We start from the raw sequence: 27,283 nt of genomic DNA on the forward strand, positions 1-27,283 counted from the left end.
ACTTCTGCAGCTAGATAAAGAATAAGCAAATTCTTTTAATCAAAACGTTCACCTTGGGAAAATGTTCCCAAGGTGAACATTTTCTCTGTATTATCTACTTAATTTTTCTCCAAAGAGGCCTCAAACTGCCTTTAAAGCAAATTGTTCATCGTGTATCATTGTCACACAGTCCAAGCCACGTCTCACCCCTTAAATCCAGTCAGATTTAAGATGTAGCAGTCCTGGGAGGTTTACCTGTGATGATGGAGATGTGGCTGGGTGTGCTGAGCTCCCTTATGCATGGCTGGGCTTTCAGAGGGCACTGATTGCCAGAAACGTGGTGCTAGCAGAGGTTTCCTGTGCTGTTGAGTGGCTGTCTGGCAGCACCTGGGGCTTATTTGAAGAGGATTTTTCTCCCAGAGGAGATGGATGAATTTCATGTGACTCCAGAGTGGCTTTTCTGGGAGTGGACAAGCAGAACAGCAGTTGACACTTATGAGGGGTCATGGATATGAAAGAAAATGAAAAGCACTAACAGAGCATCTTCTCTGATGAAGATAATGAACATGAAGAGGATGTATCTGGGCCTTGTCTCTGGACTGATGGGATGCTAGGGTTTTGTTTGTTTGTTTGTCAAGATTGCTGCTGTGTAAGGTAGGTAGGATTGGAGCTGGTGTTTTAGGGGGAGCTAATGGAAAAAACAAACAACATTTAAAGCTGATTCCAGGTATTTTTTTTAGCTAGGAAATGGCTTTTGCAGATGTCACTTGCTGTTGTTTCTGAGTAAAGGGAGAACTATAGATATGTCTTCTCTTGTGGACTCAAACATTTGTTCTGTGCATCCCCTCCCAGGAGGACTCTCTTCCATTCTTTACTTGTGCAATATTGACTTTCAGTGTATTTTACAGCCTTATACTTCTAATAATTTCGTGCGTTACTCTGGTCAGATAAGTGCATTTCAACTGTTTTTGGTGTAAAAATAGCCTGAAGGCAAACTTGGGCATGTACTGCATTTTCAACTTCCTTAAGAATCTCCTTATTATGGGAATGCAGTGGTTATGCCCTCCAGCACTGTGCCATTACAGAAAAATCACCATCCCTCAGCTTTGTGCACTTCCCCTGATTCCAGGGGGTTAAACCTCACAGTCATTGTCAAAAAATCAATGCAAGATTTGCACTGGTTTAAAGTTCTGCAGCACAGAAAGCATTTCCAACCTCCTTACATTGACAGAGTCACCCCAGAAGGTCTTTTTTCCTTTAAGGTACAGCCAGCTGGCTACAAGAAGCATCTTGAGAAGACTTGAGAAGCTCTGCTCCAGTCTGTGGCCTCATTTGACTTTGACTTTTCTAATGTTTATGTGAGGGATAAGTTTTTGAGACTTTAAGTGTTTGTGGTTTTTTCCCCCTTCCTCTCTGGCATCAGCTGAACCATGACTAGCATATGTTTGCCTCATTGTTTGAAAATTGCTACTGAAAATTGCTCTGTGTTGCTGTTTAACCATTTGCATGATGGCTTGCTAAGTCAAAGGAAAAACAACTGCACAAACCCTCAGTGCTTCTCTTATCCATTCTGTAGAACTGAATTAATTTTTTTGTCATCTGTGTGCAGCACTTCATTTAGAGCTCACAAATGGAGTTTTTAGCTGTTAATGATAATAGTGATAAAACCAATTTTTTTTTTTTTTCTGAAAAGGCTCTGCAGTGCTTTGTAGGCAGGGAAGTGCTTCAGTAACTTCTGTAATTAAAACCTTTCTCCTTTGCAACATATGGCAGGATGGGATAAACAGGCAGGAAGAAAGAAGCTTTGTATGAAACACACAGTGGGAAAAAGTGCTTTGGTCAGACAGAGAAGCAATTTTATAAATTCAAAAAGTGCCCAAACCAGCTATGTTTTCCCTTCTGTGACTAGGATGTTTGCTCCCTGTGAATGCTGTCACACACGTCATGGCTGGGCACGTTGAGCATGCTCTAAACTTGTCTTTTTTATGGGTAAGATGAAGGTGTATGTCCAGTTCAAGATAATCTTCTCCAAAAGAACATCCTGCCTACAAAGAAAGCAAACTCAAAGTTGCTACCAGCAGACAAATTAGCAGAAATGAGCTGTCTCTGAATGGGATTTCCTTTTAGAACCACTAACATTATCATGGTGGACAGTCCATAATCTTTGATTCCACAGAAAACAAAAAAATATTTCTGCCTCACCCTCAGAATGTTGTATTTCATAGGAGAGTAATTTTCTAATCTTATGGAAGTGATAAAGATCATCTCTATAAGTGAGGTCTAGTGATGCCTGGTGCTGCCATCTGTTCAGCTCCCTGCCTACTTGGTGAGATAATTTTACCAATCTGTTCCTATAGCACACACTTATCTTATTCATATGAGGGATAAAATACTGTGGAAATAAATTCTGTTTGAAATAATACTATTTTATTTTAACCAGGACGTGTTTTGCCAATTTCCCACCTCTCTATATAAATGCACGCATTGTTTTGACTCCTAATAGAAAATCTGCACTGTTTTGAAAGTGTTTTAAGATGTGTAATTTGTACAGCTTTGTTTTAATGAGGTGATTTTTTTCCTGTAATGGGATGTTGAAGCACTGAGGCTCAGATCTCTGTTTTTAGTAACTGGCTGCCCTCTTACATTTTGTGGTTTCTTTGACACTTGGTGATCTATGTGAGATGAGGGAGGAAGCTTGGATGAAGAGGATGCTGGTTGCATCCTAAAACTCAGAAATTCCTGGGATTCTTGTACCCCTACTACTAACTGAAGTGTGCTCCTTACCCTACCCAAAGTTCAAAAATTGTAATCTTCTTTCCAGTGTTCCTAATATTGAAGAGCTTTTGACAGAGCTAGTATCAATCTGTTTGTTTCTTCTTTATGTATTGAAAAGGGGACCCAGACTGTCATGTAGCAGCTCTCTTTAACATGTATTTTGTGTGCTTAAACATGGAAATCACTAGCAACACTCAGCACTTTGCCTGATGGAGTAAAGAATCTCCCATAGTTTTTTTGTTTGTTATTCAATTACAGGTTATTACTGCTGTTTTTCTCTTTAAAGAAAAGTTTTTTGTACTTTAAGAAATCCCTTCTACATAAACTCTTCTGTTCCATTTCCCATTTACTTTCAAAGCTGTGTACCCAGGCTAAATCGAAGTTTCTAATTGTGATTCTAGGCAGGAAAAGTTGCATCATTGGCTTTTGTTCTCCTGTGAAAGCCCATACTAATGGAAACTGCCTTATATAAAACAGTCCCCTTTCACCTTGGAAAACAAAGAAGAGTTCCTGTCTGAAACAAGTACTGTGGCATTTCAGTGTTTTCAGAGTTGTGCTGAGCTTTGTCCAGAGCCTTGACTGTCCTTACCAGCGTGATTCACACTCAGCATCGGTGTTGTGGTGATGAAATAAATGGCACTGCCACCAGTGGGGCCATCTCTGAGCCACTGCCCAGGGCTGGGAGAAGCCCTCAGGGTTTGTGCAGAGCCTGGCACACAGTTGGTGCTTGACCTCTGGGCCAGAGCAGGAAAATTGCTGTGCCCAGGCTGGTGTAGGCTTTGAGACCTGCTGCCCTCTTTACCTTTCCCTTCCAGTCCTCCACTCATCAGAAACACAGGATCCTGTTCAAAGCTCACCAGACTGACAGTGTGTCACCCTGGTCTTCTAAGTTCTTCTAAACCTTCTGATGTTTACATTTTTGTAATCCAGATGTCTCAATATGACACAAAATGAACGACACTTGCACTCTGGGATGTCCAAGGCAAAAAAGGTGCGTTTATTTCCCAACTCTGATATTTATAGAATTCCAAAAGTGACCATGGATTGGAGGATGAAACTGCCACCTCTCCAACCACACTGGTCAAACCAACAGTCCATCAATTCTCTCCTCCTCCAGAAAGGAATGCAAACCAATCATTATTTACATGAAAAGTGTATGAGAAACTCCATTACCAAAATGTAAACATCAGAAGGTGTAGAAGAACTTAGAAGAACAGGACAACAACAGTGTGTGAAAGCTTCCTATTTGAATTCCTCTCCTGATTCTCCCAGATTTGGGTCAGACTTAGGATTTCTGTGTAGAAGAAAGGGGATGATGCTGTGGCTTGTGGCATGGGGTGTCTCTTACCCCAGCTGGTTACACCGAAGTGTGAAGGGAGCTCTATAATAAAGGTAAAATAAGATTTGTTTGTGACTAGTCAAGTTCTGACTAGTTTTGATTTATTACCCTTCATCTGAAGCAAACATTCAGGGCCTTCTAAAAAAACCCAACCCAATTATAATATATATAACAGGGATATCTATCATATGTCATATATATGATACTATGATGGACTGTTTCCATTGTATGCTTTTAATTTGGGTTGATTAACACACACTGGTTGGTATATGTTTAAAATATGTCTTCTCACCCATGATCTTAAAATGAAGGGAGAATTTGGGAGAAAACTTTAATTGGAAAAAAAGGCATTTGATTGCCACAAGATATCCTGAGGCTCACTAGGATTATTAGAGACTGGTTTGTCTCTGTGCCCATGAGACAGACAACAGTGACAGGGACTGTTACTATTGGTCGTTATTATTAGGGCATGATATTTTCTTCTGTTTTAGCAAATGAATAAACAGCTTAAAACATTTGTCAAGATTGAGATATGAATGCATTTTGTTGATCAGGTTTGGCAAAGCATCAGCTTGCAAGAATAGCAATCTTTTTTTAATTTCCTTGCAACTTGAATTTAGTTATTAAACATTATTTGTATGTTTTCCACTAAACACCCGTTTAACCCAAATGTCAGATATTGGGGAGAAATTAGTATTTGATGCAAGTTCAGCACACTGATGCCTCTGTTGAAAAAATGGTAAAAAGTAAAGGTTGGAGAGGCAAAAGAAGAAACCATTTTGACAGTCTTTAGTGGGAAGAAAAAGGACCAGAAATGGTCCTTTCCTCATGGCAGAAATGGTAGTGAGAGCAAAAATGGAATTGGGGGCGTTGTTTGACAGGGTGGCAGGTTTTTATTACTGAGTGTAGAACAAATCAGGGCAGGAAAAGCTTTCAGTACAATGTTTAGATTTAAGAAAAGGTTTACTGGAATTTCTCTGGGTTGCCCAAACACATCCCTGAGAGAGTGAGAAAAAAGAAAAGGAAAACCAGAACAGCAGCTCCAATCCCTTAATGGCATGGACTGAGGAAAATAGTCAGGCTTTATGCTGCATTTCTTTACAAAAATGTTCCTGGTTGAAGGGGTTGTGATACCATAAGTGTGCTGGGCCAATTAACAAGAGCACATCTGCATTCTGTCTAGGTGCTCCTGAATCTCAGCTGATCTCTGAGGGACTCAAGAGTGTGGCGTGGAACCATTTAGGATTCAAAAGCTCATATCTTATCCTTTTGTTGCTCTGTGAGAGCTGTCTTCAAAAGCTTCCCATTTAGTGATGATAGCTGGGAAGGTCCTCAGGGAAAGCGATGGTTCCCACTTTCTGAGGACTGAGGCCAGAAATGGATTTTTAACTTATACTTGAAGCTTTGAACTGCACATTGAAAGAATTCCTTACTTTATGGAAATGCAAGGATTTTGACTTGGTACCTCTCAAGGTGCATAATCAATGTCTCTGATTTGTCATGCAGATTTTCTTTTCCTAGAGCAGTTCAGCTCTCTTCCCTGTGCTTGCTGCAGCTACAGCACTCCTGCAGCAGACTCCAAACTGCTGCACAGCGATGGCCACCCTACTCTGGAATATTACAATGGGTGGCACTTTATTTTCACATACTGGGGCAGTTTGGCCACTTGATCTTAAGGAGCCTCCATTAATTGAGGGAGGATGAGGGAAAAGAGCAGATAGATGTGGCTGCAGGGTTAATTTGTCCTTGTTGTTTCTGTCTTTCACAAGAGGTACTGTACAGGCTGAAGAAAAAATACCTGTTTTGAAAGTTCTGATGTGATCAAAGGCAGAGACTATTAAACAAGGGGAAATGCATTGCCAAAAGCTGTGACTACACTAAAAGTTCTGTTTGGAGCATTTTTCCCATTCTGCCCTTGTATTTGGCCATGTCCTACATTGCCCTGCCAGAGAGCATGGTGCAAGTGTGCTGTGCATCCCATGATCCATACGTACATTTGTAGGGAGGCACACAGGGTCAGGAAGATGCCAAGTCAATTCTCTGATTGATATGCTGGGTAAACTCACCCTCAGCATAAATAATTAAGAGCCCAAGGAATTGTTGCAGCCTGGATTGTTTTCCCTATGGAAACTGGTAGCAATATTTCAGTGATGAAAAACCTGACCATAGTCCACAATTGTGTAGGTATGACATAGAATATATTGATCAGTTAACAAAAGGGAGTTCATAAATTTCATCTTATTCCTGTTGCTTGTCTGAATTCTGACCTGGTTCAAGTGTGATGTTGCTTTTTCTCCCTGAGGTTGGCTGTCATTTTTAGGTTGATTATTCTCCTGCACTTTTTTGCAGTGTGTAACTGAGTTCAGTTGTGCCATATCAGGCCATTGGGCATACAGCAGAATCAGAACTAAAAAACTTGCATGTAAATAGTTATTTGCTGAAACTGGTACTGAGTTTCATTAGTAATGATGGCATGTTGAGGCCATGGCTGAGAGCTTTAAGAACTCAGAAAATTTAAGAGCACCAAGGAATTTGGAGCCATCCTCTAATGTTTTGTTGTGTTTTATATTAAAAATAAGTTAGAAAAAAACAAAGGGAGCTTAAGCTTTCAATCAGCAGTGGTCTAATGGGAGGGTAGGAAGCAGAGGGAGTCATTAAGGCTTTGGACTGCAATCCTTCACTGCCAAGGAAGTTTCTGAGCAGTACCTGGAGATTTTCAGTCCAGAACTCCCCTGTTATCCATGGATGCCCTTGCACCTTGGGGGCATGACTGAGGGCTGGATCAAGCTGTCACACTGCCCTCATCCCCCAGGCCACCGAGCTGCCAGGGCCACCAGCAGGGCCAGTCTGGCACCCCCATTTCACCCAGCTGTCACTGACAGGCTGGAAGGTTGAGAGAAGGCTCAGTTCAGAATTTGGAAACACTGATATTGACATAGATGAGGCTTAGGTGAACGTGTCTTTTCAAATTCAGTGTTTTCCCTCTACTTTTCACATGGATGTGTTTTTCTAGATTTCCATAAATCTGGAAAGAAAGCAGTCCTTCATTTATCAAGGTCATTGAGCACAGCTTCAGCAAGGACAAGAAGACTTTCTTTTCTTGCTGCAAATGAGCCCCCAGAGCTGCTGAGTCTTTTTGCTCACGTGTGCTATAATGATCATCGAGATTACTTGCTATTTGCCACTGTCCTCCTCATGCCACAGGGTGTTTATAGAAAATGATCAGTGCTTTAGGTAGATTTATCTTTTAGATTTCTGAAGGACTGTTTGCAGGGTATATTTGTGGGTGTTCCCAGTTAGTTCTTTTATCTGTATTTTGTTACTGTATCAATGATCTCTTTTAGCAGAAGGCTTCTGCTATCAGACCCCTAACACCCACTGTGAGCTGGGTGGAAGTTCAGTAGAAACAAATGGTGAAAGGAAAACAGCAGTGGTTTTAAGAGGGAGCACAAGAGAGTGGAAAAAAATAGATTTAAACATAATTTTTATACCCATTGCTAAACAATCCCATAACTTGCTTGATATTTTACTCCCTGAGCAAATATAGGATTTATGACTTTTTTTTTTCCGTTTTGATGCATTGCAGGCAGTTAATGATACTCAGTGTTTATTCAATTCCCAAAGGAATAATTTGATTCTAAGGCTGTGCAGCCATAGGCAACATGCTTCAATAATCTGTGTGAGAACTGCAGCATTAATAGTCAGTCCTTGCACTGTGTTCTTATGGCAAGTATTACATCTGTATTTGTCCTGCATGCTGAGCAGCAAGAATCTTGTTTGTGCAGCCTTTAAAGAAAAAGATAGAAAACTGTCAGCATGAAAATTGTTACTGTTAACTGTAAGATATATTTACATACACATATGTATAAATAAGTGTGTGAAACTTATGGTCTGTATTAGAATAAAAAAAAGGGCAGATTATAAAAGCCAAAATTGGATTTCAAACCAATTTATATTGAACAGTGAAGAATTACACTGTTACAGCCACACTTCCTGAGTACAGGTATTTTTACTGACCATAAATAAATTCAAGTAACCTTCAGTGCAATTTACTTTTTATAAATTCAAGTAACTACAGTGCAAATCTTTTATGAGAGCATTTGTATTCATGAATCACCATGTGTGTTGTAATGAGTAACAATTATGTGTAAAATTTGGTCCTGAAAGTTGTGGTTTACAGACAAATGAGGGACTTACCTTTGACTTTATTTGCTACCTACGTCATTCAAATATATGCTCTAAAATAAAAACCCTAAGCCTCTGATGGAAAAAAAGCCATTAGTCATCAAGCCATGTTCATCTTTTTAATATTAATCAGCTGCTGTTTCTGAATTGATGTTTCTGCTCATGCCACAGAATTATTAGTGGGGGTGGGTGGGTGCTCTGCGCACAAGGTCAAATAGGCTGCAGAATGCTGTGCTGCTTTTTGCAGCAGATGGGTAATGTTACATGGACTTTAATTACTGAAATTGCTCCTGACTTTGAGGAAGTACTCTCCCTTAATAATGACAGATTTGGCCACGTAATTATATTTAAATTTTGTGGCTCAGATGTGTTTGTTTAAAGATGCCATGTCTTTGCCCATCTGGAGGAGAATAATTAGCGAAGTTTAACTTTCTTGTTGTTCCTGTTTTTATAGCAAGCCTTTATACTGTATTGATATTTTTCAAGGGGAACTTGAAAGAGCCTGTTGTCATTGGGAGGGTGGTGGGTGTTGGTTCCCAGAGCTTTTAAAAACCTCTGCAGCTGATGATCTGCAGGAATAATTTTGTTGAGTGATGCTCTGCTATGAGCACGGGCTTACTGAGCTCCTTTGATGTTGAGCTCTCACAGCTCCTCTGCAGCACAATAGAGAATATGCCAGCAGATGACCCCTTGAAATAGATTTGTACCTGTGAAGAGGTTTTTTTATCTCCTTTAGCCACTTTTCCACTCCACTTTCTAGAAAGTATTGAAGATCTCTTCTTTCAATGTATTTCTCCTCCAGTGTGAGGAACAGTGAAGGAACACTCTGTTATTTGGGGTCTCCTATTCTTTCCCCCCCTCCAATATCTACATTTTGTTGTAGATCATTGCCCATCTCCCTGCATGTCATGCAAGGGCATCTGAAGAGTTTGCTCTGTGGTGGGAGCTATCTGGAATCCTCATTTCTTACCTGCTCTTCTGGTTGTAGAGGACAGAGATGGCTGAAGACGAATAGAGTAGGTAAATGGAAGTCTCCTGCAGAGAGGAACAGATGCATTTGATCCTTGCCTTCTGTGGGTAGGAGAAGAAATATTGTTTTTGTCTTTCACTGTGGAAGACTCTGTTTCAGATGCAAGATTCAAAGTAGATCTGTGACAAAAGCAAAAGTAAAGCCAGGAAGCAAGTGTCTGGGAAAGCTGATGGGATTGTTGGAAGTCTTTAATAAGAGATTAGATAGATATCAAGAATGGCATAGATGTAGTTGCTTTTATCCTGGTAAAGATAAATTGACTACTATATGCTGCCTAGGGGCCCCTTTGAGATCCAGTTTTTATTACTTTTATGATCTTTGGTAAGCTGAGGGTCAGGACTAGTTACGTGTTTGATTAATTTGAACTCAGCCCTCTGCTAATTTAACTGCACTGACCCAGGGACCAGATTTATTGGTACTGCTGGCCAGCCCTGGCTCTGCATGTCACCTCTGTCATCTTTCTGTGCTCTCACCCAGTCCTGCAGCACAACTTGCCCACAACAGGGCAGAGCAAAGGCACTTGTGTGGGGGTCCCAGTTGTTGGTTTCTCTGGGTCTGATTGAAGGCACTTGAGTATTTCATGTTTGCACTCAAGTGTTGATTATTTCTTATCAGTAAAACAGTCTCATTACTGTGAGTTTGGCAGCTTTTCATTAGAAGGCACAAAATGGCCAACAATCTCTTGTTACAAGGTCTTTTCGGACTAAACTATCCACAGTTAAGAACTGACACCTAGATTATTTTCCCTTTTAACCCAATAACTGATCCCAAAGGGCCCCCAATGCAGACTTTTCTGCCCAATTACAAAATGCCACCCAAACCCATGAAAAAGAATGAAGAAGAAGCATGAAGAAGAAACCCAGGATGACCCCCTGTGCCCTCCATCTTGCTTCCCTCCTCAACATACCAAAAATCCCAAATCCTAAATTTCTTACCAAGTGATACACCTCCACTACTGTCTATGATCTGTTTCACACTTTAGTGGATTCCAGTCTATCTTGAAGTCTGGGAAACTTTCTCCATGAATGAGGGTCAAAGTCAGTGCTCCCCTGGGGGTCAGGGCACCCCAGAGCAGACAGAGAAATATTCCCTGTGCCCTGGGTTTCCACACACTTGCTCTCAGACATGGATGTTGCAATGCCTAGCTGGTGTTTACAAGACCAAAGATTGGTTTGGTGTGTAAATTGGGAAAAGCAGAGCTTGGGTAGTACTTTAAGGCAGGGCAGGCTGGGGAGGCTGAGCTGAGAGCCCTGGCCTGGCATGTGCATCCCTCAGCAGCTTGATTACTGATGTGAGGAGCAGAGGGAAGGCAGGACTGAGCTGGCAGCCAGCTGGAACTAAAATAGCTCCAAGTCCTGGGGAGGAGAGGCAGTCACCGTGGGATGGAATGGAAAACTTGCAAGGAGCAGAGCTCTGTGCCTGAAACCTGGGACAGTGGAGCCACTGCCCAGCATGCCTGTGTTATTTATAACTCTGGGGTTGTTGGCTTTTGCTGTTATGTATTGGCTTTTGCAAATTATTATTAATCACAATAATTTTGATGTAGTACAGTTTGTAATCACTTTTAACTGCTTTAATATAGTATAATTAGTCAGCTTTTGTGGCCAATATATTAGTGTAAGAAGCATATATTATAGTTTAGGCTTTTGCAAAATACTAAAATAGAGACAGTGTGTTGTGCATTGTAACATCAACTTTTGAAGAAGTAGCTAATGCTTTTATTTGTGTAACTAACTGACAATGGTAAGAATAAATTAGATAATATTGGTTTAATGTAATTGTGACGTATCTTATCTGTATGATAAGATAACATTGACAAGAACCAGGAAAATAAACTTTGAAAGAAAGAATGCAAGGAGGAATTTACCACTTTCCCTCTGGTTATCAAGAATTCTGTCAAACCACAGAACAGGGCCTCATGAAGAAATAAAATATATACATTTCATCTATAGTATGGCATGTCCTTTAAGAAGACAAGTCAAAGATTGAACCAAGCAAAAGAATTCCCAGAACGTATAAACTCAAAAGAGTGTTTGAATATGTATAATCTGCATGAATAGGCATTAAACCAATATAATGGAAAAATATATAAGAAAAATTGTTTTAAGGTAACTGATGTGCTGATGTTGCTGTAGGACATGAAATAAAATAGTGCAGACATTGGAACCTCCAAGGTAAAAAGAAGGGAAGTTTAATTTCTGACTCCAACATTTATAGATTTTCAGAAGTGACAGTGGATTGGAGGGTGACAGTGCCGCCTCTGCAATGACACTGGACAAACCAACAGTCAAGTTTCTCCTCCTCCAGAAAGGCATGTTAAACAATAATTATTTACATAAAACTGCGTGAGAAAGTTTGTTATAAGAATGTAAACATCAGAAGGCTTAGAAGAACTTAGAAGAACAAAGGAACATGCCTCTGGCAGTTGCCAAGCACCTAGCATGCTGTTTACTGTCCCTTTTATCCCTCATTAGGCTTTTAAAAATTTTGAGGAGTGAGCCTTGTTTCTCACATGTGGAGACAGGTTACCACAAGAGCTCTGAGACCATCCTGACAGCAAAAGTTAGGGAAAGACAGAAGAAAGCAATGTGAAAGCAAGGAGCCAATGAACAAGGATGTATTTTTCCATATCAGCCAAGCATAATGAAGCCTAATATAGTAGAGCTCACCCCTCTTATTTGGGTGCTTTGGTGTTTTTTCTCTTTCCTCCTTCCCACCTTTAGGCATTCACTTTACTGCTCCTGGCTCCTCAACGTTTCAGTGCATACAGGGAAATCTTAGTCCTGCTGAAGGCTATATTTAATTTTATAATCTATAGCAACAGGGCCGGGTTTCCACCTCTGGAGCTTGTAGCAGGTCATACAGTTGTTGCTGAGCAGCAAGCATACCCAAATTAGAAATGACATGTTTTCCTGTTCCCTACCTCCTGCTAGCACCCGTGCCTGTGTATCCAGCCTGTCAGCAGAGTCAGGGAGTATAAGCACCATTAAAACTATCTTTGTTTGTTTTCTGGAGTGGCTTGCTGCCCTTGATCTGGCTGGTGATGTGGAAGGTAGCACTGGCCCAAGGGAGGGTCAGGACCTGGGAACAGCAGCTGTGGGACTGATGACCTTAAACTGATCACAGCCCCACACCCTGTTAGCACAACTTTTCTTTTGTTGGTTAGCCAGTGCCCCTTTTGGGTCGGGAAGGAGATTTGGCATTTTGGACCTGACAGATGGCTTCTCAAAGAGATACATGTAACTGGCAGATGCTTCTCCTAAGTGATCAGTTAGGCTTTAAAACCAGCTCTTGGCCTCTTGATGAGCTTGAAAAGGCCTGTGCAGCTTCTCCATCAAAAAGCCTGCCTTGAGGCATTGTCATGTAGAATCACTGCTGTTGGCTTCTTAAATTGTATATAGAAAGTGACAACATAATAGGAAAGGTTATAACTGGGGAAAAAAAAATCCATTCAGTCCAAAATGCCCCAGATCCACCCCTTCTTTTTTTTTTTCTTAACTAATCTGTCAAGAGCAATTTAGGTTTGGTATTTTTATACTACTACTCATCCTGCTATAAGGTGATGTGGAGTGAGCAACAACCCTGCTTCAGAGAGTGCAGACCCGAAGAAAAGGAGGCTCAGGGGAGACCTCATTGCTCTCCAGAACTACCTGAAAGGAGATTGTAGCCAGGTAAGGGTCAGGCTCATCTCCCAACTAAAGATTGATAGGTTAAGAAAAAATGGCCTCAAGTTGCACCAGTTTAGATGAGATGTTAGGAGAATTTTTGTCGCCAAAAAGGGTTGTCAAGCACTGGAACACGCTGCTTAGGAAAGTGGTTGAGTCGCAAATGCTGGAGGCAATTAAAAGATCTGTAAATGTTGCACTTATGGAGGTGGTTTAGCAGAGGCCTTGGCAGTGCTTGATGTGATGGTGATGGAACATGATCTTGTCAGATCTTTGGTCTCCATGTGCATCCTCCCTCCTCCAGCACACACTCTCCCTTGCCATCCCTGACAGGCAATGTGGTTTATCCTAAGATGAGTACATCAGGTGGGAATTGCAGGAGGAGCTGTCTGGATGCTCTCATAGCATCCACAATGTCCTCCTCATGGCAAAATTTGTTCCAGCTAATTGATATTTTACTATTTGCAATGATCATGTATTCATGCATGAAGCCATTCCACAGAGATGTGGAAGAGTCATATTAACTGAACAGTGCTATAACCCTGGAGTCTGAATTTTCTCTCACACTGTTTTAATAAAGTTTAATTTGGTGAAATTTCTCATTCTTTGAAGGAATTAAGAATATTATAACAGTGTTTGTAACAGAGTGCTGATATTAATTGTAAATAAGTATAATTAATACATTGAGAGATCATTTATGTGTAATTAATGCACTAATCGTAATGCGTTAACTCCTATAAATACAGTCAAATCAAACCATTATTTTTCAGATAATATGCATAATTTGTGGTTCATACCATCTTATGAAGAAGTCATCATAATATTATATGGCCATGATACTCAGCAGGAAAATTTAATACCTGAACCACCAGAGCATTGCTATCTTTTAATATATAATGATACATGAAAGTCAATAAAATAGGTACTTTGTAGGGATTTATATGGGGCAGGATTTACAATGTTAAATATGATGGGTTTCAAACTCTGTGATAAGTACATAAATGAGCCATTTAATTGCCCTTGATACTAATTCACCCTACTTCTTTAGATTTAGCTATTCCAATTAAATGCACTGAGCATTTCAGATGATTAAATTATTAGATGTATTGTAAAAGCTTTATTTGAGATCTGTTGCTGGTGAGGGAACTTGAAACATACATTATCATAATCTGGCTTCTAATCCGTATGCTATAGCCAACAAATATTTGGCTTTTTTTCATCCTTCCCTTTGATAGTGCTGTCATTCTGTAAGAATATCCACAGAAGGGAAAGACTGTAAGTACTTATGCCACAGATACATCTTCAAAAATATCTTCTGCACAATAGTGTTTTTTGTTCCCTGGTTTTTAGATAGTGAGTAGTGTATTTAAAGACAAGAAATGGCAGAATCATACATAATTTCAAAATTATTTCAGTGGTTTTTTGGACAATAGGAGCTGAATTTGTGTTCTTAAAGTAGGATGCCAATACAGCTGCTTAGAGCAGATACGATATCATGAAGTCTAACAAAGCCACCTGAATGAAGCTTTTTGAAGGATGAGACCAGAAAAATTCAGGTTAAAAAGGAGGATGTATACTTCTGACAGTCATGAAAATATCTTTGAAATAATTTATTTTGGGATGTAGAGATAACCATGTATTGGAATAGCAAAGTTAGTTCTGTAAGAGTTGGTCCAGCCCTCTTAGCTGGACATCTGCATGTATGAATCGGGAGGATTGGGTTGCAAATTCTGAAAAAGGGTCAGATAAGGTCACTTTAGGTCATCCACAAAATCCTTTTATGTTTTTAAATATACCTGGAAGCATGGAAAATGCCATTCTTGGTGTTCAAGTTGAGTGTTCCTGTATATGCAGGAGGGAAACATTAAGGCTACTGTAGAGGAGTCTGGGGACTTAAAATGCTTGATGACAAAAAAAGAAAATGTTTTTGCTTTTCTGTTGTCACTTTCATTCTCCTCTCAACCCCTGTTAAATTAAATTTTCTATCGCTATTGCTGTTCTTCATAAAAAATACATATTTTATTTTCCTCTGCAGAATAAAGTAAACACGGCAGAGAAATTTACAGTGAGACTTGTCAACAAACACATAAGATCATGGATATTAGGCTGAGCATAAACTTTCTCTTATATTCAATTTGCTATTCTTATTCTCTTATATTCAATTTCCTGGTGCAATAAAACTGTCATCAGATGGAGTGGGGTTTTATCCTGCATCAGCTAGAAAACAATGCCATTAAATTGGAAGGGTACAGTTTGAGTTGACACCATATATCATGGTTCTCTTGCTCTCTTGTGAGTTATGAAAATTAAAAAGTTATGTACAGCATCCTGCTGTGGATTGCATGGTCCAACATATAAGTAGGGATTTAGTCTGGGTAGTTTAGGGTGTATAATTAATGGATGATTTTTAAGGCTGTTTTTCAGTGTGAAAAATAGTATGTAAGGACTGTAAAAAAAGTAAAAACTGCAGTAAAAGTAAAAACTGCAGTAAGGACCTGGAGGCTCTGAACATTTGTTTTGAACAGAGTGGATTTGTTTGAACAGAGTGGATGGAAAAAGCCCAAACACTAGTTCCACAATTTTTTTGTGGGGGGTAAAAAGCAGTAGAAAAAATAAAAAAATGATACAATAAAAAGTCCTTTATGTACTCCAGCGCTGGGGGAACTCAAATAGTTAATGAGAATGCATTCACTGTAAAAAAAAAAGGCTTAAAAAAATGAAAAAAACCCCCAAGGCTGCCACTTGCCCAAGAAATTCAGTCTATTTTTTCACAGTTAGGAAGCCAGAAGCCATTGGAATTCACAATTCCCTTCTCACCTTGGAGATGAGAGTACTTAACTTTAGGGGTCCCTTCCTTGCCCAGTTTGGTTTTTTTAGGTGAATTGATAGGCTACAGGAGCACAACAAGTGGCTTCCTAAGGCAGCACTTGGGAGTGACATGAAAACTGTGTATTTTTTCATACTGTTCAACCTTAGCCACTTCCATTCCTTAATTTTAAAGTACCTTCTCACTTGCAATTAATTGATATTACACAATGTATTGCAGTGTATCTGCACATGATTAATCCAGCATGCTCTGTATGTGGCATATGAAATAAACCAAACTTTGTATGTGGCATATGAAAGTCTAGGCCAAATCAAAAATGAACAATATATTAATATATAGTCCATTTAATTGACTAAGAAGTACAAACTTCTGTCATTTAATGTTCTCTGAGCATATATTATGTTTAATTTGCTAAGAAGTACAAACTTGTGTTATTTAATATTCCATTGATACTCAGAGACCTGTCAGGATTGATGGCTGGTAGTATGTGGACATGGTCTGTGGCTCTGCAAAACCTAGAGGTGTCTTTCACTTTTCATATATTGCAATTCTGAAAATATATCTGAGTAGCAGTAAATAGGTGACCTGAACAGACTTTATCTCATCTGAGCCTCCTGTTTTTCCTTTGCCATGGTCTGCTCTGTGATGTGTACGTTCATTAGAGGTGCTGTGGGGCTGACATCTTCCACAATTAGTGCTCATGTATAATGAGATGCATTGCTGACAAGGACTCTCTTGTTTTCTATAGTTTCATTGAGAGGCCTTTTCCTTCTTCTTTGGCACCAATCCATTAAAGCTGTTGCACCATGTTCAGCTGGGTGGCTGGGATTGAAAATAATTTTCAACCATTAAAACTCGTGTGTCATCAGCTCCACCTCTTGGATTAATTTGGCTTCTGCAGACCCAGTACATAGTTCATAGGGGAATTCTCTCTGGGAATGTAAAAAGTCCTGAGGCAGTGCCCTAGTAAAAGCATCTGGCTCAATTGCTTTGTCCTGCAAGTTCAGTGCTTGATGAGTAGCAAAATTTAATTGCAAATTCCTTTGCTAATAACTTGGGTTACATTGTCCTCTAGTGGCTCATGTAGATAACAGCCCTGCTGGCAAAATCATTTTGTCTTATGTTTTTAAATCCTCTCATATTTTTTTATACAAGTCCACCAAAAAAAATTTGCTTCTTCTTGCCATTGTATCAGTACAGCAAGATCTCTCCTCTGTAACTGGAGATATTTTGCTTAATAAATGTGTATTTTGAAGTGTTCAAAATAACAATAGGATTGTGAGAAGTTAATATATTTAATGAAAGCTTTTGATGAAAACCAATATATCCTTCATACCAACAGTAAAAGAGAATAAACTCAACATGGTTCTTTTTTTTTTAATAGGTTCAGGACTAGTTCACTTCCAGAAAATATACAGAGGTCTTACATAAAGGAAATCAGAATGGCTCTCCACATGTCCTGTGGGTACTCACTCATAAACCTCAGAAACACTGGGTTTTGGGCCTCTGGAGTGGAATCACTGCCTTTCCTGGCACTGGAGTGCTTTGCAGCTGTGTGTTTGCCAGCATAATGCAGATGTTTGCAAGTAGGAGGAGGGATCTGAAGCATGGAGAATTACTCCTGGGTGTTTGCAGTGATAAAACACACATTTTATATTGCTTTGAAAAGGCGATGCCCTATTCTGTAATGTGCTGAGTTGCTTTGCCCCTGTGTCAGAGCAGCAGGATTGCTTCCAGTAGAGGCCTTGGCCCTGGCCATGGGAAGTGTAGCAGGCAGTGTTTGGGCAGAACATGGCACATGGGATGCTCCAACAGGCAAGTCTTCCTTTTTCCTGCTCTTTCTTCCTTGATGAAATGCCATGAGTAAGGACAAATAGAGGCTGCACTGCAGAAAGAGTTTCTCTGTGTGTAAGAAGAGGAGAGCAATAGAAGGTTCTGTTTATATCTCCAAGGTTATGTAGGAAGCAGCAGTTATAAATGTGGTATCTCTTTTAAAGAAATAGTGGTGCACTCCAGCAAGGTGATAGATCATGTTTTCTGTTGCAGTTTGCTATGACAGGAGGGACAAAGCAGTACTCCTGTCTTACAGAATTCATTTTCAAGGCTTTATCAAGCTGCACTGCCTTGTAGTCTATCAGGATATCAGGATTCTGTAAAAATTCCTCGTTCATGTCCTCCGTTTCTGGCCACCTCTTTCATTCTTCCTTTTTAGAATCACAGAATCAGAAAGTGGATTGTGTTAAAAAGGACCTTAAAGATTTTGTAGTTCCACCCTCCCCACCATGAACAGGGACACTTTCTGCTGGACCAGGGTGCTCAAGGCCCCATCCAGCCTGGCTTTTTGGGGAGGCCCTCCTCTCCCTCAGCAGTGCTGATGGCAGAGGCAGTTTGGATCATGAGCAGATCTCTCCTGGCTGCTGCTGGTGGTGGTCTCACCCCAGTGAGGTGCAGGCAGCGCTGGTGGGAATGGCTGCTGAGCTCTTCTGGGATCCTGTCAGGATGCTCCCTCTCCCAGGGCTCCTGGCAGTGTTGGATGGATGCCAGCCAGCTCATTCCCTGGGCTGATCATCCTCAAACACTGGGAGAGTTGCAGAGCAGCTTAATTTACCCTTGACACAGTGGAGTTGAGCATTTGGTGTTGTCCCCACACTGCCACAGAGTGGCACACACCCCCACAGCTGCCGTAGCTGGGAATGCAGCTGGGCTGGCAGAAACAAAAGGTATAAAGGCAGCCTGGGGGTACAAAATGCCTTCACCTTTTGAAATCATCTGTGGTGTTGCTCTTACAATTTGTTCAGAGGTTTGTTAGTCAGTGATGGATGCAGGAATATTTACTTTTAGCTGATGCTCTTCTGCTGGGAATCTTTTCAGGTGTTTTCAGTTCAGAAATCAGGTAGTTTCTTTACTTCTTAACCAGCTGCTAGGAGGAGGGTGGTGGTTTTTAGTTTTCTCTAACAAAAAGTTTTCGTTTTTGAAAACTCTTTTGTCATGTCTTGCATCAACATTTTTTTTCATGCTTTGTGAAATTCTTTTCCAGGGGTTTGTACTTATTTAACCAAGATGCTAAGTGAAGTTTTATCCTTAGTTCAGAATGTGGGGTTTTATCCTTCATGTACCACAGAGGGAGTGGTGCAGATTGATTGATTTAGAGCTCCCTGACTACAATTTCTGCTTAAACATTTGACTTTTTTTCAGGTCTCCATCGGGCCAGTGGTTCCCTTCTCCATACTGAAATCTTTTACAGAAACTCATTACTGCTTCCCAGGTGTGCTCTCTCTGACATCTCAGCTGTGAGGGGACTCTGCCCCATCAGTAAGGTCTCTCTGCTATGGCAATGCCCAGGAGCCTCCTGCAGGAAAGGGGATGTGATTGACCATGCCCATTTCTCTTAATCAGAAAAATGCAGGCTTCCCTTCAAAGCAGGGCAGGAGGTTGTTCCAACCAGCTGTATTGGTCACGGTTCTCTTCCAGCTGTGTGTTAACTCCACCTTCCTGCAGTGCCTTTTACACCATGGTTACACCAGCAGAGTCTTTCCAGAATAACCTGACCTTTGATGACAAACTCAGAGCTGGAATCTGATGGAATTGATTTTTGGTGAAACTGATCCCTCATGTTCTCTCTGATAAGGCTGTCTGGGCTCTGTATGTGCTAATGGGAAAAATAAAATGGTGACCTTGTGTGTTCCCGGCGTGCTGGGTGTGATCCTGCTCAGCACAGCCAGGTGTTTGTCAGGCTTTTGACAAGTGCTTTCCACCCTGTGCCTGCCTGAGAGCCTCTCTGGTGCCTGCAGATGCAAATGTGAGTGCACCTTGCTCCCTAGCAGATGTCTTTGGAGAACAGATGTCAGCGCTTGCTGCTTTTCTGTATGAATGTAAAATGCGTACTACAGTGGAAAACAGGTGGTAATTTTATTTAAATCCTGCTGTATTGGAGAGCAATGAGACTAATGAGATATGCTACAGCCTTTCCAGGGTTTCCATTTCAATAAGCCTCTAATCTTGAAACTGTTTTAATCAGGCTTCTCTATCAGATGCTCTCATTTCTGCATCGCCAGCACCCACCTGAAATGATTGCTTGGCCTCGAATTAATAGGTGATGGTGTTTTGATGTGCACTATTGAATCATTTCTATTTCAGGATTAATTTCTGTTTGGCCTTTTCTGAAGGCAGTGTTCAGCATTACAGTGGCTGTGTGTGGATTGTAATGTCCTTGTGTTGTCTCCTGCCAGAATAACGAGATGGTGGAGCTGCAGAGGATACGGATGAAAGATGAGATTCGAGAGTACAAGTTCCGAGAGGCGAGGCTGCTGCAGGACTACACTGAGCTGGAGGAGGAAAACATCACTTTACAGAAACTGGTGTCCACACTGAAGCAGAATCAAGTAAGCCTGGAAGGATTCAAGGCACTGTACTGTAAATTGTCACTATTTTCTCCAATTTCCATTACGTGATCCCGTAGGGCAGTTTGATAGAAGTTCCTTTTTATGTTTGGGGTTTTTTTTCCAGTTGGGTTTTTGCTAATCACTTATTCTAAAATGGTGTTTGTGCCCATTTTTGAAATATGGGCAAGCTCTTATCTCAGTTTTGAAAAATTGCGAAAAATTGGAATATTTAATTGCAGAAGTATGGAATCACAGAGGAGTTATTAAAAGAGATATATTTTTACTTCATGCTTTTCCTGTCCCTCAGGAACTCAATGCCCAGCAGCCAGTTGTCCATTAAAGTGAGCAAAAGAGCTTTGGTCTCCTGTCAGAAGAGTTAACTTGTGGTGATGAAAATGAAAATATCCAGGTTGGATGGTATAACACTTCCTCCCTTTTAGATGCTGTCTAGGCCATCATAACATTGTACTTCATAACACCCTCTCCTCACCTGCCCTCAGAGGGTCACAGCTCTGCTCTGCAGCTCCTGGTTGTGTCCTGACCTATTGCCTGGTGCTCTTGGGGCTTCTGTGGAAGAGCCAGCCCTGTCACAGTTTCTAATGGCAGCCTGGGAACAAAGCTGCCTTATTCCTGCAGGAATAAGCAGTGCTATTTCAGCTCTCTTTTACTGCCTTTTTTTACTGCTGCAGCACAAATGCAATTGAAACACTTGAAACAACAGAGCTGTGCTGCAGGGAATACACAGGTAATAGAAATGGGTGCATAATTTCCTTATTTATGAAGATGCCTAGTCCTTCACAGTCCTGAAATGGAATTCATAGCAGATCATCTTTGTTGCCAGAGTTATTTACCCAGACAGCAAATTCCTCCTTTGAGGCTTGGATTTTTTTCTCATTAACCTCATAGGAGACATTTTCACATTTTCAGGAAGTAAACGACCCATTTATGGACTGTCCTAGTTTCCCCCAAAAACGAAATCTATTTGCAGGTGTTTATATTTGTCATAATATTTCATTCTAACTGAAATCAAATGCCAACAGTCTGTGAAGAGAAAAAGCATTGCCACATTTTGAAGGGCTTTAAAAATCAGTCATTTTGCATCAGAGATTCATGCACTTGTGATTCCTAAAATTACTTTAATCTACTAGATAAAATTTTAAGAGCATTTTATACTTTAATGGTTGAATTTACAAAACCATATGTTATAAATCTTGGTGCTAAAATGTCATTACCTACATGTTGGGGTTTTTTGTAGCTTTTTATTTAAAGTAAAATCTATGAGAAGGTAACCATAGAGATATAGATCTTTAGCTTTTATGTGTGTTTAAAATTGAAAAAGTGTTGGTTGTTTTGTTGGGTTAGGCTTTTTTTCATGTACTTAAGTTATAAATATAGGTACTTGATTGCATTTCACAATTTTTCCAGATGGATCTGTTTCTCCAGTAAGGAAAGATATTAAATTGCCAAATGTAGATTTGAAACTCTCATGGGTTTTCCTTTTCTATTTAAGAATGCCCACTATGACATTGGGACTTTCTTTGTTGTTTGATATGTTTCCAGTTTCTGGGTTTGAAGATTAGTGCTTTGGTTTTTAAGTTTGCCTTTCCAAAGGTTTATGAGTGGAAGACTTTTGACAGGTTGATAAAAATTCTACTTCAGTAGGAATGGTGGAGATTTTTTTTGCCAGAACCTTATTTTAGTTTGATTAAAAATCCATATATGTCAAATATTAAAAAATTCTATACAATGCATTAAGCTTGCAGATAATGTGTTTGACTTAAAAAAGTATCAACGGCAAAAAATTTGGGCTTTTTATGGAAACATGAAAATTTGGTATTTTTTCCCTCTTTTGCCAAGCTATTAAATTCTCTCCCCTGATAATGAGACATTTTTTTCAATTTGAAATTAAGATGCAGATGACTAACATGATTAGAATTAAATTTAAAAAAAATCAAAATGTCATCATTTTTACCAGGAATGCTGGTCAAGTGTAGGCATGGACCTTGACAAACAAAGCTCTTCTTTTTCATTGCTGTGGGGTTTTCCAACAGTGAAAAGGAAGATGAGGAAGGATGGCAAAGGGGAAGCATTCTGCAGTGGGGATCTCTTGCACTGTCTAGGTATTGTTGATCAACTGGTTTTGAGCTAGGCTGGGTTTTTCCAGGCTTTGTTTCTTGTGAGGTGAAATGGAGAGGACTGAACAAGGGAGCTGCCTGTAAAGGACAGAGAAGAAGCTGCTGTTTTGCTCAGCTCACAATGCCCATAAATACCTTGATAAAATACCACACCTTGGTGTGAGGCAGGACAGAACAGTGAGCCCCTCCAGTGCTGCCAAGGGGTGTCACTGGGACACATTCCAGGCACTGTGGTTGGAGCAACAGGTTCCTGTGTGCTCCAGAGGGACAGCCCTACATGCAGGCACTCCAGGGACTGTGGGGGGCTGCATGAGCTGTTTGCTGCATTGTTGTGGTAGTTTAAAAATCTCTAGCAATTTTGGGGCATCTTGGAGTTTAAACTGACTGTACAAATAGATTCCTGTTTAATTTTTAAAATTAAATGCCTCTGGGGTAATGGAGAGCCTTGTAGAGTGCAGAGAAGAGAGTTGAGGCTCTTCTACTGGTTTTGTACCTTCCATCCATATTTTTGAAAACTACCAAGATACTTGAAGGGTATCTGTGCCTCAGTGACTTTACATCCAGTAGGAATTGAGATATGAGGTCATCTTCAGAATATTTGTAAATCATATATCAGGCTATATTAACCCTAAGATCTACAAATACCATGATATACCAACATTGCTTGTGGCAATTCAAAGTAAATCTGCTATTACCAGGACATCAGGTAATAAATAGCCTTCTTCCCATGAGATTTCATTGCTTATCATAAGTTATTCAGAAAGAGGTTTTCTATTTCTTGAGTCTCACATGCTGAAAAAGTGAGCACTGAAGTATTTAACAGAGAGAGCTCCACTTGCACTTTTTGCTCAGTCAGTTCCTTGCAGCAGCAGGCAATGTCTGGTGTTCCAAACCATAGTTTCTCTAACACTTATCTCAACAGGGCTGATAAATGGCAGGTTTCCACAACTCAAGTTTTAGTATTATGAATGTTCTTTGTCTTGTCTAATTCAGGTTGAATACGAAGGCTTAAAGCATGAGATTAAACGATTTGAGGAGGAGACAGTGTTGCTTAATAGCCAGCTAGAAGATGCCATCCGGCTGAAGGAGATTGCTGAGCATCAGCTGGAGGAAGCTCTGGAAACTTTAAAAAATGAAAGAGAGCAAAAGAACAATCTGAGAAAGGAACTGTCCCAGTATATCAACCTCAATGATAGTATGTACAATAACCATATTAATATATCAGTAGATGGGTTGAAGTTTTCAGAGGATGGGGGTGAGCCCAACAATGACGACAAAATGAACGGACACATCCACGGGCCTCTGGTGAAACTCAACGGTGACTACAGAACTCCCACGAGTAGGAAAGGAGAGTCTCTGCACCCCGTCTCTGACCTCTTCAGTGAGCTCAACATATCAGAGATACAGAAACTGAAGCAGCAGCTCATGCAGGTAAGGCTGAATTTAATGTTCTTGGAGTGTTTAGACACATCCTATGAACCCTTGTGCCAGTTTTGCAGTGATCATTCCTGGTGATGTTCTTGACCGTGTGTGTCCATTTTCCAGACTTCTGCTTTGGTGTTTTTTTATATCCAGGTTTTGCCAGAAATATCCCTAGTAAACATGGTAAATACCCCTAGTAAACTCTACCCCTAGAATACATGCCTGCATAAAAGTCAGTGTGACCTGAGCAGATATTTAGTGCAAAGGGGAGAAAGGGATGTAGATGCTGGGGTCACAGAAGGTTGGATTCCTTTTTTCCTGCTTTCGTAGTGGTAAATGTCCGTGAAATTGCAAATGAAATAAGGCATTCTTCAATATGAATAAGCTATCTGGAAAAAAAACCTCATTACAATACCTGCGTCTACAGATTTGATTATGGTCCCTTGCAAGTCAGAGGCAGTTTTTGCCATTAAATTCAGCTCAGGCAAGGTTTGGCAGGCGGTCAGGGAGAACAAAAGGAGGGGGGGGCTGCTCTCTGCAGCCGTGCTCCAGGGAGCATGTGGCGTGTGGGCTGTCACAGAGCGCCCTTGTCCCACTGGCAGCCCTGGCGGATGCGCGGCTGCAGGGGGTGCCTGGGGCTGGACAACCAGCACTTGTTCCCTGTTCATCCAGTGCTTGTTCCCTGCTCATCCGTGCCCAGGCAGAGCAGGAGCCTGGGATGTGAGCCAGAGGAAAGCTCCGGCTGGCAGCCCCAGTGTTGCCATCATCTCAGAAGGGGTGCGGTGCCACGCAGAGAAAGGGTCCTGCTGCCCGAGCTGCTGAGCAGCTCGTCTGCCACAGCAGCTTGAAAGGTTTTGGCACCGTCAAGGAAACGCCCAGCATCTTCTAGCTTCAGGCTTCTGAAAAGCATCTCTTCTAAAGAGAGGATATATGGCCCCTTGAAATGTGGAAGGTTGTTTGGAAGTGAAGTAGAGCAAAACCAATTTTCAGTGCTTGCTAGAGAACAGCAAATCCCTATGTGGTCTGTCCTGTTTGCTGAAGAGTTAATTGTTTTACTTATCTCTTTGCCAAATTCACTGTGGGATGTTTTGATCTGAGCTGTGACATGGTGAACATGGGTGATATCTAGTGCTTTGCACCAATAACTTTGACACAAAGCATACATCATTTGGGTGTGAAAGCTTCAAATACAGGATTTTATTTACATGAGAAATTTTGTTAAACTTTTCCAGTTTTAAAGTAAACACAGAGTGTATATTGTATATATATGCACCTGGAAGAACATATACATAAATATATATAATATATATATTTTTTTAATATATATATAGATAGAGAGTGACCCCAATGTAGGGAATAATGTGCTTTGACTCCAATGATTTCGGAAGGCTGAACAATTGCTTTATGAAGCCATACTATATTACACTAATACTATACTATATTAAAGAGATACTAAAGAAAAACCTGTGACTGTCTCCAGACACAGCTTTGACGTAATTGGACATTCAATCCAAACAACCATCAGCAGAATCCAATTAACAAATCACTCTTGGTAAACAATCTCCATAACGCATTCCACATGTGCCAAACAACAGGAGCAGCAAGTAGAGATAAGAATTGTTTTCTCTTCTTCTCTGAGCTTCTCACTGCCTTCCCCAGGAAAAATCCTGGGAGAGAGAATTATGTCTCTCTCTGTTCAGACAATGTGAATACCACATATATGTATGTATGTATACATATATATATTATATACCTTATATGCAGCTTCTAATTTGATTCAGAAATAATTTGATTCAATGTTAAAATTTTAAAAACACAGCTTCAAAAGAAATGCTTTTAAATGGTCACATTTCAAAACACACTGTGTTTTAAACCATAATTTACAATGAAATATATGCAATATAAATTTTGAAAAGTGAAAGTTGTTTTGAAGAATGAAAATTACTTAGAAATTTTTAAAAAATGGTTGCTTTGAGTATGTTTTTTCTTGATTTTATTACATTAAGTGCTGAGCATGATGAGTTAGCAAACTTCTGCTTGAAGGATACTGTAATTGTCTTGATCTTCTCTGAGTTAAAAACTTGTATCTCTTAAACAAAGAAGCAGCCTTCTCACAGTCACTGGGAACAAACTTAGGACCCTATAAAAGAAATTATAACTATTTTTGGTCGTCGCATTTTTTGGTGCTGGGCCCCAGCACATCTGTGCCAATGGTGGCCACCATTGTTTGGCATTTACATCCTCTTAAAAGATTCATGGTTTAAAAAGGCAGACTAGACCTCATTGAGAGCCTGATTCCTTTAGATACCATAAAGAGTCACTGCAAAATGCTGATATTTTATAAAATTATCTCCTTCTCTGTTGAGTTACATCATTTCAGATCACACAAATTAAATTTGGATCATACAGATTAAATGTGAAAAATTCGGCCAAAAGTTTTCCATGTGGTAGATGTGAGACTTAATCAGGTTTAAAAGCTGACAAAAGGTAAATAATCAGCAAAATTGGATTTTTTTTTTTTTCCCTCTACAGTGTCTTTGCCATATGGTGTTCATTCAGCTGTATCTCAATATTTGGTGTGAGTTCCTCCTGTTTTCTGTGAAGAGGCTGCACTAGGACAGAGTTTCTGAAGGAGCTGATCATTTATTGGGGACTATTTTAATGGCTATAGGACATCAGGTTCCTTTTTAGGATAAAAGTAAACTTCAGATTTGCCATTTTGTAAGGGTGTCTGGCAAATTATTTTTGCTCCTCTATCTCATAAAGAAGACTTCTCTGAAATAGCATGACAAATAGAATTCTTTCTACAGCTTTTGAATGCTGCTGTTTCATGGGCTGTGCTGGTCCTTGGAGACATTTAATTGCACCTATTCCTGTTCCATGTATATATCTGCTGTGTAACAAATGTCCTGCTGAAAAATTTCATATTCTGAGATTTTCTTAGAAAAGCTCAGGGCTTTGTGCTTTTCCTTCCTGTTTGTTGTCCAGTGGAAAAAATTCTTTATCTCATCCTTGAAGTCTTCGTTTCTTCCCATGGTCATGCTTTCCTTTTTTTCTGAGGCCACAATCATATTTGGAAAACTTTAGATAAAATTCTCTTTAAAAAGGCAGAAAAATAAAAAGTCCCTCCAGCTCAGTTTCTGACACTCCTCTTCAGCTGCCTTGTACTTTTGTGGCAAATATGCTATAGCTGAGATTCAGGGTTCTTGAGATGAGTTCTCCTGTTAATTTGTCCCAGTCTCCCCCAGGAATTGTTCACTGAAATTCTGATGTTGTTGAAAAAAAAGGAAAAGAAATAAATGGCTATGGTTAAATTGCTTTCCATAATTGCAAGCTATAGATGCAAATTGGGAAGGAAATCTCCTCAAGCTGAAATCTCTGAAGGGAAGGATGCGTCGCAAAATCGGAGACAGCTACTTTTGAATTGCTTTTATTTTCATTTTAAGATGATAAAAATCCTTCCTGCAGCTACCAATTCCAGTGTCAAAAAATTGCACCAACTGGGCTGCAAAATACCTGGAATTGCCATAAGTTTGCTGTGGTG

The 27,283-nt window shown here is 40.2% G+C and overlaps 1 protein-coding gene across 8 annotated transcripts in view; it reads left to right on the forward strand.

Annotated features, from left to right (window-relative positions):
• The window catches only part of BICD1 (BICD cargo adaptor 1), a 172,066-nt gene that overhangs the window by 102,050 nt on the left and 42,733 nt on the right, over nt 1–27,283 (forward strand). For all 8 annotated transcript variants that reach the window (XM_066549532.1, XM_066549533.1, XM_066549534.1 and 5 more), the window contains exons 3-4: nt 20,030–20,182; nt 23,311–23,748. In XM_066549532.1, the coding sequence (XP_066405629.1) occupies nt 20,030–20,182; nt 23,311–23,748 (591 nt within the window). The remainder of the gene's footprint in view (nt 1–20,029; nt 20,183–23,310; nt 23,749–27,283) is intronic.

This window comes from Molothrus aeneus, chromosome 5 (assembly GCF_037042795.1).
Source record: "Molothrus aeneus isolate 106 chromosome 5, BPBGC_Maene_1.0, whole genome shotgun sequence".
Lineage (NCBI taxonomy): Eukaryota > Metazoa > Chordata > Aves > Passeriformes > Icteridae > Molothrus > Molothrus aeneus.